Source organism: Zalophus californianus, chromosome 13 (genome assembly GCF_009762305.2).
Source record: "Zalophus californianus isolate mZalCal1 chromosome 13, mZalCal1.pri.v2, whole genome shotgun sequence".
Lineage (NCBI taxonomy): Eukaryota > Metazoa > Chordata > Mammalia > Carnivora > Otariidae > Zalophus > Zalophus californianus.
Window position 1 is genome coordinate 38,320,136 of NC_045607.1, and position 15,485 is coordinate 38,335,620.

The window sequence follows — 15,485 nt, forward strand, 5'->3', positions numbered from 1 at the left end:
TCTGTGACAGTAATAGCTACTTAAAAAAAGTTTATTCTGCTTCTTCAAGGCAAGGGGGATATTTTTATCAATGAGAGAAAATATCTGCTTTTCAAAAGAACTCTTGCTATGGAGAAACATCTTGAAAATGGATGTTTAGAAATGTTTCTCTCATTATATGATTTTGTGGTTGAAAACAATGTATCTCAACCACAAAACCTGGATAGTTCTGTACTTCAAAAACCAGAGTTTTCTAACTGGTATGAAAGTTTCCAGAAGAGAAAGTCAGTGGGTGTGATTAGTTTGTAAGAACTGATTGACTTCAGAGATGCCTTGGTATTTATGAGCCCAATTTCAACAAAGGCCTTTCCATAGTTGGTTGTTGGGATTAAAAAATCATAATGTTGAAAATATCTTTTCTTCCACCTGGACCTATTGTCTGTATGAGTTAGGTTTTCAGCTATGCAGCCATTAAAACCAACTTTTATATATGAACATAGCATCCAACATGAATTTTTAGATCATAGAGTTGAAAAAGTCTCTTAAAACAATGAATAATAAATGAATATCATTCAAAAATTTAAATATTTTATTAATATTTTAATGAATAAAAAGTTTAAAAATTAGTCATAAATTTAAAATATTAAAATATTTACATTCATATATAAAATGAAAGATTTAAAAGTTATATTCATGTAATTTACAAATAAATGTAATTATGAATATAATTTATAAATAAAAAGCTATTTATGGAAAGTGTAGTTAAATCTTTTTACTGTTAGGGATGTATAATCAAAAAAGTTGAGAGGTCATTATTCTATACATGTAACTGAGTCTCAATCCCAGATTGCCAGGAAAGAGATGATTGGTTTAGTTGGGTCACTGTCTATCTCTGATCCAATCATCTGTGGCCCAGGGAGGAAGGTGGCATAATTACAGGCATCCAGAATAGCTGAGTGTTTAGGATTTCAGTCATAACCAATACATGATTTCATGGAGCAGCAACAATTTATTATCACATGAAAATATTCAATATTGTTATATTTGTCTCCTGGCAAGTATCTATCCTGCTTAGTACCAGCCTGACTCGTCTCACCTCACAACATATTTTTCCAGTCATCTTTACTGATGAATATTGTAAACTTTGACAGTGAAAATGCAAACTCAATGTAAATAGATTGTGAAGTGAAATTGTCACTCTTACAAACATTTAAGGATTTCATGAGGTTGAAGAAAATGATGTTGCTCAGATCACATACAAATGAGGTTTGGGATAGTCAGGTAAGTCACAACTGAAGAGAAAACCAATAAGGGTTATGACATCATAGATCCTCAAAGCAAATGATTTGAATAGCAAAGGTAGGTATTGATAATGGTAAATTAATATGTCCTTGAGTATTTTGAGAAGTTACCCTCTGTATGATCTTACAGCACAAATTAACCATGAAGTGAAGGATATTACATAATGCTATTATACTCTTTTTGTTAAAAAAGTTATGTCTCCTATCATATTTTAGTTGTTCAAACTCAACTATTTGAGTTCTTCAAACTTAGTACATAGTTGTGCCCATTAGAATCTAATTTAAAAAGTAGAGATAAACTTATTTTCTTAAATTTTAATTTCATTTATTAAAGATAAAGCCCTAATCAAATGTTTTCCCTTAGTTATTTACTATGGGATTTTGTTCCTTATTTGAGGATCTGATGCTCAGTTTACTGGCTATAGGGCTGACCCTCCTGAGAGCTGTGGGAGGAAGTAGTGTTTTGTACCTAGCCCTTTGCACCTTCTTTAATCCCTAATCATATGCCTCTTCAAACCTGATCCAGCTTGAAGCCTCATCCTTCAGAGTCTTTCTGGGTTTCTGATTTGTTGATGTGAAAAATTAATTTGAGCCAAGGTGTTTATAAAAGACAATAGCTCAAAAAGTTACTCTTTTCTGAAAATACCTTCGTTACCTAAAAACCAAGAGGTGAAATAGGAGAGGTTTGGGGATTAGGCAGGGGGCCTTTTCTGTTACCTGTTGCCCTTTGCAGAAGGTCAGTTCTGCTGTCACTTTATCTCTGCACCACCAATTCCAATACCCCTGTGTGCCCCTGGGGTGGGATCTTTGCACACTCATGCCCGCATTGACATTTTGGCCCTAACCATCCCATAGACTAAGAATGGCAAATAGATTTCATCTCATGTGCCAGCTCTGATCCATTGGGAGTGACTGCCTGGAGAACTACAATGAAAAGGTTTCTGGTACAGCAGGACAGATTCTATTGATTGATTAATGATGTCTGCCATGGTCACTGGAGGTGGGGTGGTAGCACACACACCACATTCTTACTATCTTTGTCCTAGATTGTGCCATGGCAGTGAATATTTCTGCACCATATCATGGAAGTCATTTGTCACCATGTAGCTCTTAAGTGTTTACCAAGGCTCAGGGTTTACTATTAAGTTCTCATGACCCCCAGCAGGTCCTGTTGTGCATCTTATATATATGCCAATGACTGTGGATAAAAGATTAGTAGTACCATCGTGGTGTGCAGAGAATGGTTCATTATTCCTTCTTATGCCAAATACAATTAATTTCATTAAAGGGAGCCTTGCTTTCATTAGAGAACCAAGGTATCAAATTGTCAAGCATCATGCTCTAGATACAAAGAATATTTCAGATTTGGTCATTCATCCTTTAAAACATACCCAGAGTAGACATTTCTGTGCAACTCAAACTTAGGGAAGATATTATCATTTTTTTCCCCCGTCACTTCCAACATGATATGCTTTTATACCTTCTGTACTGTCAGAGAAATTTGAGCAGCTTTCAGAGTTAGAAGCTTCAGGGACAATTCTGTTAGGAAAAAATCCCAGGGGGAAACACTAAGGGCTAAAGACCCTTATTTTAGCCAACACACATGAGAACATTAGGAAGTAAATGTTTGCTGTGGTTTTATTGGATTCTAGTTAGCTTCACCCCTGAGCCCCAAGGTTCCTGTGGGAATGAGGTGTGCCTCATCAATGTGTAGTCTTTTTTAAGCCTGCACTCTCATGGGACGGTCTCAGAACACTGTTGTGGTTAAAATAATACCATCCAGTCATTTAAAAATAAATTCCAAAGGTCTCAGCTCTTGACTTTCTTCAACTCTGCAAGGGGAGATAAGGAGACCATAGTAATATATCTTTGACATCTCCTTTTCTCTTCCATCCATTTCTCTTACATTGAAGCAGTTCCCCCATCGCCCTCACCTCAGCCTCCCTCCAAAAACTCTGCATCCACTGTACCAGTTCTCGCCCCTCTGCCTCTTGTCATCCTCACCAGCTCTTTTCCTCTGCATTACAAGGTCTAAGAGAGCTTATTTAGCCAAGCAGAACCAATCCTGTCTAGGGGGTGGGGTGAAGAGGGTCAAGACAGAATTCTCTTAAGCATGGAAGGAAGAGAAAGGCTGAGAACCGGCATGAACTATTTCCCTCTCATCATGTACTTCATGTACATCCCTTAGAGATTTACTCTCAGGTTGTCATAGCCTGGATTGTGTTGCAGTCACTGGGAAAGGCAGGCTTGGATGACAGCTTTCACACTGAGTACTCTACAGTCTTTTCTACCCCTCACCTGGGTCTGCCTTTGGGAATGCATTGCTCCTGCTGTGTCTCTGGGGGTTGGGAGCTATTGCTCTGGGCCATACGTTTCAGTAACTGACTTGGGGTTCCCACCAATCTGTTCTCAAGATGCATTTGCCATGGCCTTTTCCCCATTGGCGTTGGGGGATGTCCCCTCTAGAGGGCACCTGTTGAGATGGCTATCTTTCTCTTCTACTTCTCAATGTCCTCTTCCAAAGTGGTTCTTGAGTTGCACATTCAGTTGGTAATTTAGCTCCAAACTCTATGTTTTATTACAGTGTGAGGCAATTTGGGGTGGGTAAATTATAGCTAAGAACCTTACTAACTAGTCCATTGCTTTAACAGCCCCTGTTTTGTGTCACTTCTAGAGCTGCTTTTAAGCCCAACCTGACCTCACTTTAGGTGCAGCCTCTCAGGTGGATTTTAATGTTTTCTCTTCTATCTCCATTTCTAGCTTCTTAATCAAGTTTTCCTTTTATTAGTCCTCCCAGGAGAATTTCCCTTTGTTCCCTTTGCTTGCTTTTCCTTTATCTCAAACTTTTTCTTTCTTTTTTTAAACAAAACATTTCCTCATTATATATGGAAGTCAAAGATGCATGCTTACTATAGAAATTAGGAAAATACAGAAAAGTGCAAAGACAAACCATCCACAATCATTGAAATAGCCATAGTTAAAGTTCGGTGAATTTCCTTTGCTTTTATGTAATTGCAAATATGCTGAATATTTGATATGTATTTTGCTTCTTCTCCTTATCTTTTCTTCTGATTTAATCTGTACCAACCCCTAGCAAAGTCATGATGTTGTTACATTGTTGTTTGCATGTGCATGTGTGTACACACACACACACACACACACACACACATTGTAATTGGTGTCTTTGGATAGGTGCTGAACTCCTGTATACTCTACAACCTGACTCACAACACTCTACATTTTTGCCTCCTTTTACTAGACGGTTACTTTGTTCTTAACCTGTTCTGCCTCCTCTTCTCGACCCTTATGGATATATATGGATTCTGACTGATTAAAGGAATTATTAAATGATGTCCAGAGCCTAACTTTACATTGGCTAACAGATAACACTATGTACACGTAAGAGGGAGGCCCACTTTTTAATAATTGCCTATTGATCCACTTCCCATGGTATTTGGAATCACAATCTGTACTGTCCTCAGTCTTAGCTCAATTCCTTATTCCTAAAAGCCTGCACCCTCTATCAATTACTAGGAAACAAGGTCTGAGTACCCAAGGAGAGTTTCCTGTTATTCTTTTGTAAAATGATGGCAAGGAGATTTGATAAAAACTGAATGAATGAATTTTTAGTCTAGGATGTTCTGTTCTTAAGCTATAATTGCTGTTTTCCCTTTAACTCTAGAAGTGATTCTGCCAAACAAAAGAAACTTTAGTATTCATGTGTGTATTGTTTCATAAAAAATTCTCCTTTAAATGTGTGATTAAAAAAAGATCTCTGCATCATTAAAGGTGATTTTCTTTTGTCTTGGGATTGGTTTTATATGAATGTCAGGGGAAAGATGCACTTTATAAGCCTTCTGGGATGTGCTTATTCTACAAAGTGAGATACATTTGATTGTAGTAAATATAAAAACCATGAAATAACCAATTAAAAATAAAAATAATTTTGGAATTTAAAAATGCTAAATCAAACTCTTGGTTATTAAGGTGTATTATCTAGATGATGTCCATTTGATTTCCAAAATCTAATATCACTGAGGGTAGCATAAGAGAGTAAGGATTAGGGGCACCTGGGTGGCTCAGCTGGTTAAGTGTCTGACTTTTGATCTCAGCTCAGGTCTTGATTTCAGGGTCATGAGTTCAAGCTCTGCATTGGGCTCCACGCTGAGCATGGAGTCTACTTTAAAAAAAATATAAGGGGGAACATCTTTATAAAAAAAAAAGAGAGAGTAAGGATTAAATGGTATTTGGAGGAATTTAAGTTAGACATTAGAAGCTTTGCAGGATTCAGAGAAACCAGTATCCATGGTCATAGATGAGAGAAGCCTTATCTTGGGATCTGTTAATAAGTAAATAGTTTGGGGGTGCCTGGGTGGCTCAGCTGGTTAAGCGCCTGACTCTTGATTTCAGCTCAGGTCTTGATCTCAGGGTCGTGAGGTCGAGCCCTGTGTCAGGTTCCAGGCTCAGCACAGAGTCTGTTTGTCCCTCTCCCTCTGCTGTTCCCCCAAAACACACACTCTCTCTCTCAAATAAATAAAATATTAAAAAAAATAAGTGAGTAGTCTGTCTCCTTGTTTTACCCTTCAGGGAATCAACATTATGATTCAAGAATACCTCTTTCTAATCAATTATATGGCCTGAAGGTGACTATGAGTTTTGGTTTTGAGTGTTTCAATCTGGGGAGAGATGTTTTAGGATTAATGGAAAATAAATACGATTTCATGAGTTACGTTTTTTCTTGCTGTCATAAATACTCCAATGAGCTAAATTACTTCCACTTATTCCAGTGGAAAGATCAGGTTCAACCTGTACTACACTGAATAGCCCTAGGGTATTTATTGTCTATCATATTTTCTTTCTTTGTATAAGAGAAGCAACTTGAAGTCATTGATGAATATATACAGGAGAAACCCATAGATCATGGATATCCCAGGGAAGCAATGCATGAACTGGAATGGGAATCAGGTAGAAGGGTTAGAATGAACCTTGGTTGTACTCATTCATTGCTATTCCAGTGGTATGGTATGGTGTGGTATTGCTATTCCAGTGGTGTGGGTTCATGAGTGTATAGTCCTCTTTTTTTGCCTATATCAGAATTGGTATGATGCAAGCTGCTCTGGAAGCTAAAACTGCTGCCAGAAGTGGGTAAGTAAGCAGAATATCAGCAGGTCAGAGGGGAGCTTGGAGCTCTGTGAGGATAGGGCCCAGGTAGGCCTTGTTCTTTGCTATAGCCCAAGTACCTAGTGTAGTTCCTGCATAGCACAGGCACTCAGTAAGTATAGTTGACCCTTCAACAGTGTAGTGGTTAGGGGTACCAACCCTCTACACAGTTGAAAACCTGGGTGTAAATTTTGACTTGCCCAAAACTTAGATACTAATAGTCTACTGTTGATTGAAAGCCTTACTGATAACATAAACAGTTGATTAACACATATTTTGTATGTTATATGTATTATATACTATATTCTTACAATAAATTAAACTAGAGAAAAAATGTTATTAACAATTTTAAGAGAAAATACATTTATAATACTGTATGTATAAAAAAAATCTGCATGTAAGTGGACCTGTGTGGTTCAAACCTGTGTTATTCAAGGGTCAACTTTACTATTGAATTACTAAAAGCGTTGATCACTCCATGGCCAAACTTGTCCCCTTCCTCAAGGGTCCTTGCTGAATCTCTATGTAGAAGCTCTAGAGAGCTCTGCATTAGAGTATTCAGTCTTTGCCTGGCCAACAGAGGTGTGGCTCTACAGCACTGGCTGGGTTCTGGAGCTAGGACTGGCTTTGGGAATACAGACAAGGGACATCTGCACATGGTTTCAGGGGAAGCCAGGGTCAAGAATCAAGCTGGATTCAATATCATTCTGAAGGGTCTGCATAGAGAGGCACAGAGTTGGAGTAGTGAATGTGGAAGATTGACTAGGAGACAGTACTAGATAGACTCTTGAAGTGCTAGATGGACAGGGGGCTTTCATGAGGCAAATTCATCCTCACCTAGGATACCAAGCCTCTGAGTACCTTTGGGAGAAGCTCTTTCTACTCATGACTTCTTGATGCAGGGCCCCAAGTCCCCTGTCCACCCCTCTTAGGAATTTGCTTTATTTCTTGGCTCAGGCAACAAGACCCAAGGAGCCCCCCCAGGAATCCAAATAAGGTTCAGACTTTCTTTTCCCAAGCAGAGTAGCAAATTCTAGAATTGGCTATGGCTTCAGCAGGTACCATCAAAATGTTTCCTCAATAATTCCAGCTCCCCAGGACTCCCAGAAAGCCTGGGACTGAAGCCAACCGTCACAGGCTCAGCTCTCCAGGAAGCAAGTTTGTCATCATTACTAGCTCCTGGGATTCTAAGTTGATCCCCACAGCTTTTCCCTTTGGTGGCTTCTGAGGGCATCGAAGGTAAAGACTTAATGCTAGATGGTTGGAGAGGGTCAAGGGTTCAGAGTCAGAGGATTAGGGTTCAAGTCCCTGTGCAAGTCATTATCTGTGTAATTTGAACAAGTCACTTAGTATCTTTGTATTTTTGTTTCCTCATCTGTAAAAAGGGGTACTATTTATTTCATCTGGTATTGTCCTCATCTATAAAGTGGAGATGTATTCCTGCTTCACTTATCACAGAGGTTTGCTGAAGATCAAAATGAGAATTTCAAACTTTCAATCACGTTGATAAATTCTATATAAATGTTAAGCCCCGTTCAAATGTTAGTTAGAATTATAAATCCAATTCTAGGATACTAATGGAATGCCTAGTAGGATGGAAGGGAATCTACAAAATGAGTCTTTAAAAATCATTATTACTACTGACAATCATCTTAGCATAAAAGCATAAGGAAACTTAAAACACATTGGAGAACCCAGTGCTACTTATATACAGTAAGTCAAAGCTCTATAAAGGCAACCTAACATGGACTTTGAACTTTAGAAACGAAAAGATTAGAATTAACAGGATTAGAGCTAAAGGGAATATTGGACATTGAGTCCCAAATACTTATTTTATATGTAGAAAGATGATGTATAAAGTAATTGAGTGACTTGCAAAATGATTTCTACTTATTTAATACCCTGCCTTGTTTCATAAAGGATTTCAAGTGGATTTTAAGAATAGGTACAATGAAATAGGCAAATCTAAAATACAACCAATGCTGTGATCATGGAAAATAAAGTGTAATGACCAAGTGAAAGGGAGAATGGAGTTATGGTGGCAATATATAGCTTTCATAGAGTTAGTAGAAATTAACAGTAAATTGACTATGAGTTTCCTGGTTAGCCAAAGTAAAATTAGAAACCAAGTTAGTGATGGAACCAGCATCAGAACCTCACCTTAGACTGGTTTTTTTGTTCCATTTAAAAATTGTTTTTTATAGAATTTACTTCTTTCAGTCTTAAAAAATTTTTTTCACCTTTCTTTCTTTCCATTGGTTCAGTCTGTGGGGATGATAGCCTCAGTGAGGAGAGTGAGAGCTGCTCCACGTGCCCAGCTGACTATGGGAAATGTCCACTTCCTTTAGACACCTGGGTGATGATTAACCTTCCAATCGGCTTGGTCTCTCACTGCCTCTTCCTTGACCATTCTGATAAGAATCAACCAAAATCTCGGGATGCCTGGGTGGCTCAGTTGGTTAAGCGTCTGCCTTCAGCTCAGGTCATGATCCCAGGGTCCTGGGATCGAGTCCCACATGGGGTTCCCTGCTCAGTGGGGAGCCTACTTCTCCCTCTCCCACTTCCCCTGCTTATGTGCTCTCTCTCTCTCTGATAAATAAATAAATAAAATCTTAAAAAAAAAAAAAAGAATCAACCAACATCTCATGCCAAATTTTCCTTGGTTGTTTGTTCCTTATGTCTATTATTCCCTGTTGGGATCTGACATCTTCTTAGAGTTCTGTATTGTCAAGAGTCTTTGAAATTATGTTATCCATCCCCATTACTTTACAAATGAGGAAACCGAAATCCAGATATGTTAAGTGACTTGCCCAAGGCCACACAGCAGCAACTAACCTTTATTGAGCTTCTACATGTGTCTTATTTAATTCTCACAGCAAACCCTGATAAGTAAATATTATTATCCTTTTTTCATAGGTGAGGAAAATGAGGCACAAAAGGGTGAAGTGCTTTGCCCAAGGTCACAAGAAGAGTAAGTGAGGCAGCTGGGGTTTGAACCCAGTCTGTCTAGTTCATCTCTTTGTACAACCTCCCACCCTGTGTTGCCTCTTAAGAGGATGACAGAGCTTGGATTGAATCCAGTTCTCTGTGAGTCTAGTGCTCTTTCTACCATGCTTTAGACAGTATTGGGCCTTAAATTCCCCTTAGGCTGGAGAGGTGTGCAAGACTAGCCTTGGAGTTTGGAAAGGTCAGCACTGAGCTTGATTAGCACTGTCTGGCCCTGCTTTTTGGGGATTGTTTCTTCGGCCAATAGAGTCAGTCTCTATAGAAATTTTTGGTTTTCAAATGGATTCTTTGGTTGCCTAATGCAAATAGGTTTATATCTATGGTTCTTAGCCATGCTATTAAGATGCACTGGTATGGGATAATGAGTTTGATGTGCCAGTAATTAATAATAGTTAAAGTAATCTGGGACTGGTGCAGCTGGAGATGGCAGAATTGGCAGCTGGGACTTCTTTGCCTCTCAGTCTCAGTGAAGGGAACAAGGCATGCAGTACATTCTGCATTGAGGGCATTGTAGATAAAAGGTCTCAATCCTCTATCTGCTTCAAGAAGTAAACTTTTTTTTTAAATGCAACATACAAACTTTATTTAACAAAAGTAACAGGTAAAGTCAAACTGGCACTTTTATTAAGAGAAAAACCGACTAGAAGAAATTTTATCTTAAACACCTTATAGTAACTATTTGCAGTTGCATTTAACTGAGCTCTCTTGCTGTGAAGAATACAACTCATGCACAGGTATGGATCAACAATTTGTACATTTTTCAAGTATTCACTGAATACTACCTTATATACACCTATATATTAAATTTGAAAAAGATTTAATTGACGATCCCCAGATAGACTTCATTTTTGTTACTCTTTTGGAAGATGTCTTCTAAAGAGAAGAATATGTGGTTCTGGCTCATGAATCATGTAATGAACCCAGCCTAGACTCTGTTGGACACCAAGTCTCCACTCCTCTTCAGACATCAGATGGGTTTTCGGGACTTGTTTGGAAAGTTCTCTGGGTAACATGACATGCTGGTACTTATAGTGCTTGTTGAAGTACTTGTCTGAGTAGTAGATCTGCTTGTGGGCCATCCTGCGGGCGGGCAGGAGTGACAGGGCGCAAAGAGCGGGCGCTGACGGCCACACGTCCTGGTTTGGCCAAAGCAATGACTTGACTCAAGAAGTAAACTTTAGTGAGTATATCTTGTCACACTATGTAGCGCTCTGTATTTTTTATTCTTATTTTACAAAAGGCGGAGTATATCTAATAGGAGAGAGGAGCAAGCTTTGTTAAAAGAACAATACACACATATACACACACATCCATATCAATGGTTGCCAACTAATCTGGTAATTTGAATCTTTGTTGACACTTGATATTATGTAGATAAGGGGATAATCATCTCAGGGTCCAGTCCAGCGTGGAATCTCATTCAATGAATAACAGATCAACAAATAATAATTATAAATAAACTAAAGCATTCTTGCTGTCTTTCCTGAAAATGCAGGGCTTCTTAAAAATCCTATTTTTTCCTTCTCAAAGTATCTTCCCAACATTGTAGCTGCTCCAAAGTCTCTCTTCTCCCCCAGTACAAGCTACTGCCCTGGGTCTTTACCCAGCTGAACCTACATAAAGTCGCTTATCTCTTCCTTCTCCCTTCTTTGCTTAGTTCTTCATTATGTAGATCAACATAGCCTTTTGGACATTTTAATTTTCTTTCTTCCTCTATTAGCTTGGTTTTGTGCAATAAAGGTCTAGGAATGGATCTGGAAGTTAAGGTAACTTCCTCCTTATATGGAAGCAGGGAGTGGTTTGGGGAAGACCCTGGGGCTACTCATGCTTTTTTTTTTTGGTCCCCTGTCAAATCAACTTTGTGTATCCATTGTAGCAAATTTAAAATCTCAAATTCTTACCATCTCATGCTCTAATATGTGGGCTCCTCCTCCTGTCACGTGGTGCATAAAAAATTGATAAAGTGCATTTAAACATTATTTTTGAAACTATTATTAGGAAGGCTCAGTTACCCCAAAACCTATATAGTATATTCTGATACTAAAAGTCAAAGGTTTGGCATGTTCTATTGCTTTGGATTGTTGATGCAAATGTTTTCCTCCCTGGGATAGATAATAAAGCTTGTTGACATGGAGGCAGAATGTGTGTGGGGGGATGTGAGAGAGAAATAGTTCCTTGGAGCCTTTAATGGAATGGAAAGGAATTCAGAAGATTGCTAAAGAATGATTACAGAGAAGTAGGGGCAGAGTAGGGAGGAAGAATAACAATAGCTTTTGAAGGGCTAGAAAACAGAATCTTTTTCTTTATTTTGAAGCTGAAATGTACAGTCTATCAATATTAAAGATAAATCTGAAAGTCATGTGACATTTAAAAAATTGTGTTGAGTTCTCAAATCTTTGTTCTCATTTATATGGCTGTTTTAGAAAAAGATTTTATTTATTTATTAGAGAGAGAGAGTGCGCACACACAAGCAGGGGGAGGGGCAGAGGGAGTGAGAGAGAGAAGCAGGCTCCCCACTGAGCAGGGAGACCTACTTGGGGTTGGATCCCAGGACCCCAGGATCATGACCTGAGCTGAAAGCAGACGCTTAACCGACTAAGCCACGCAGGTGCCCTGAAATTTATATGGCTTTTTAATTTAAATCTTTATTAAACCCATTGTGATTGGCTATGCTAATGAGTACCATCATCTTATTGGTAGTCTTGCTGTTGCTAATGATGAATAATTAAGTATGATTTTGTGCTGAGTTTTACTGTTTTGTTTTGTTTTGTTTTTATATGGAGCCCAACGCAGGGCTTCAACTCACTACTGGATCAAGAGTCAGGTGCTCAGCTGACCAAGCCACCCAGGCATCCCTGAATTTTACTGTTTTGATTAATTTTTACTATAAAACATTTCAATCATATTTCAATCTTTTTTCTTTTTTTTAAGTTTTTTCAGTATCTTTATTTTTATTTTTATTTTTTATTTTATTTTTTTAAGATTTTATTTATTTATTTGAGAGAGAGAATGAGATAGAGAGAGCATGAGAGGGGGGAGGGTCAGAGGGAGAAGCAGATTCCCTGCTGAGCACCCGATGCGGGACTCGATCCTGGGATTCCAGGATCATGACCTGAGCCAAAGGCAGTCGCTTAACCAACCGAGCCACCCAGGCGCCCTCAGTATCATTTTTTTTGAAAAGTAGTTTTAAAAGATGTTTTCAGGTAAAAGTTGGATAGTAGATTTCACTCATGTCGCACAAAGTTTGTAAACAGCCAGAATCAGAGTTTTATTCCCATGTCCCTCATAACCCACGTTCACAAATGTGGACTCAAAATTAATTGAGATTAGAGTAGTTAGGAACTGGCTACCTAGATTCATGCCATTTGATCCTGATAGTCTAGTGCCTGTGGTTCTTAGGCCAAACTCAGAGGGGTTGCCTGGAGATTACCATGATTTAGACAAAGAGGAGAGTTGGGCCAGTGAATATTTAAATCACCCGCTGAGAAATGCTGAGTGGTAGTTAAGATGAGTGAAAGATCGTATTTACGTCACACGTCTAACTTTTGCAAGGACATTGTTGAAGGTTATAGATCTTGTTCTCTCTTTTTATAGGAACACACTAAAAAACAACAACAACAACAAAACAACAAAAAAACTAACCCAGGAGAAATGGACAAAAGATAAAATTTCTTTTTGGAGGCTGATGAAAATTGTCAGATTAGATGGGCTCTTTGGGAATCATTACTTCTTATAATGCTTTGCGTATACCCAGAGAGCACAGGAAATAACATGTCAAGGTTACTCTGCTCAGCAGAAAATTTCCTTAATGCCACATAATAATGAGTGAAATGAATGCAAATGAGGTTTTGACCACCAACCCACCTCATTAGGACTGTCTGAGCTCCAGCTCTACTTTTCCTACATTTTCTGGGCTGTGTAGCTTCAGTTCAAAGGCCCCAGCTCTTTGACAGTGTTGTCAAAGTTGACAACTGGTTGATGCTTTTCTGCTGAAATTCTATGGGCTTAAGCAGCCAGATTCAGGGTTGGTGCCTCCAGGTCAGAGCCCCTCCCCCCCACCCCTAGTGGGCCTACCCCCTACCTACCCAATCTAGGCAAGCTAGATTTCCCCTTGGGATTATGGAAAACCTGTTGTACCTAGAAAACCAACAGTGAGGGTTCTGCCATTTCAGTCAGAAATTCTGTCTTCACATTCAGAATGATCATGTCCCCTAGTTATAGTTTAGAAAGATAAACAGGCTTTCAGCCAAATAGGAAGAAAAATACTGTCCCAAATTCGTATGCAAAAACAGGGTGATTGGAGTGCCTCTAGGAGATAAATTAGGTCAATTTTTACCAAGGAAAGTCATTAGTCAGTGTTTCCAGGTTATTTAATCTATATTCTTGTGGAAATGGAAGGGAACTCATATTTAGTAGGTGATTACTTTGTGCCAGGTGCTGTGCTAGATGCTTCATGTATGCATTTTAACCCATGGTCAACTCTATCAGAGGGGTGTCATGGGTATCATTGTCCCCTTGCAGAATGAAGAAACTGAGGCTCAGAAGTTGTCACTTGCTCAGGAACGTACAGGTAGTAGAGTTAAAATTCTAACCACCTCTGACCTGAAAGCCTTATTCTTTTTCAAGAGGTTCTTTCTAGAAAAAAAAGTAAAAATTTCAAAATATACCACTGGTCACTTCGGTACTGCCTGGTGTCCTTCCAGAGCTGTCTATTTAGCTGGGAACTAAATCTTTAGGTAATATTTGGAAAGTGGTGAGTCCCCTCACTGGAGTTATTGAAGGGGATGTTGGTGTTTTGGTGTGTTTTTTTCCCCTAATTTTTATTTAAATTCTAGTTAGTTAACATATAGTGTAATACTGTTTTCAGGAGTAGAATTTAGTGATTCACCACTTACATATAACCCCCAGTGCTCAACCCAAGTGCCCTCCTTAATAGCCATCATCCATCTAGTGAAGGGGACATTGTTAATCAAATGTTTACTCTGTTGAGGAAGGTATTTGTGCATCTCATGAGGCAGTATGTGCCAGTAGTGGTTTATGTATTACTGATGGGAAATTAAAAAAACAAAACAAAACAACCAACAGTTGCATGTTTTAAAATATTAACCAGAATATCAGCTTGTGATTGCATAGATATTGTTTAGACATAGCTGAAGAAAATAAATAAGCTTTTTTACAGAAACACATGAAGTAGTTAATAGTGGTCCCCAGATATTAAAAAAATTGTGATGGTAGCATGTGACTGATGATGTTTGGGAATCACCATAATTAGGAATGGCCAAATAATGTTAACTCTGAGGGACAGTGAGTCTAAGTAGCCTTTGGTAACTTTCCAGTTACCTAGAGATTATGTTCTACAAAACAGAACTCCTAACTAGCTCTGTTTGCTACCCAACCCATTCTTGGGGCACCAAATTCCACTGTTGGCTCTTATGAAAGCAGGGAATTCAAATTAATTTGAGCCTCAGACCTATCCAAAATCTAATTGTGCAGAAAAATGTAATACAACAAAAGTGAAAGAAAAGGATTTTTAGATGGCCCAACTTTCGGGATCCCTAGGATCACAGTTATTATAAATAATCATATAAATGGAATCTCTTTGCCAAGAAATGTATCTCTTTTTAATTCATTTTAGGCAGTGACAGAAAATTATTTGAACCCAGGTTCTAGTCCTGGCTCTATTACTAACCAGGTGTGTGATCTGGGGGGAGGGAGGGGGTTGTTCTTGAAGATACTTTCCCTTTCTAGTCCTTTGTGAAAGCAAGTCATACTTATTATTCAATGTGGTTTGATGAGTTATCAGTTTTCAGAGAAGCCCTCTGATTTGAAAACAAACCAGGGACTCAGAGCTACTTGGGTAGCATCTGGGTAGGAGACACCCAAGGAATATTTGAGTTAGGATTTGGTTAGGCAGTAAAGTTTCAATTTGGAGACAGAAACTTATATTTACTGAGCACTAAGTACATTCAAGGCACTTTGTATCCTACCTCACTGACTCCTCAAAATCCACTTTTATGGATAAGAAAATTGAGGCTAATG

At 38.6% G+C, this 15,485-nt stretch overlaps 1 protein-coding gene across 1 annotated transcript; it reads right to left on the reverse strand.

Moving 5' to 3' along the window:
* Positions 1–10,297: 10,297 nt before the first annotated feature.
* LOC113935096 (cyclin-dependent kinases regulatory subunit 2-like) lies at positions 10,298–10,525 on the reverse strand. Its single transcript, XM_035723805.1, has one exon. The coding sequence runs from the start codon at positions 10,523–10,525 to the stop codon at positions 10,298–10,300; it is 228 nt and encodes a 75-aa protein (XP_035579698.1).
* Positions 10,526–15,485: the final 4,960 nt, after the last annotated feature.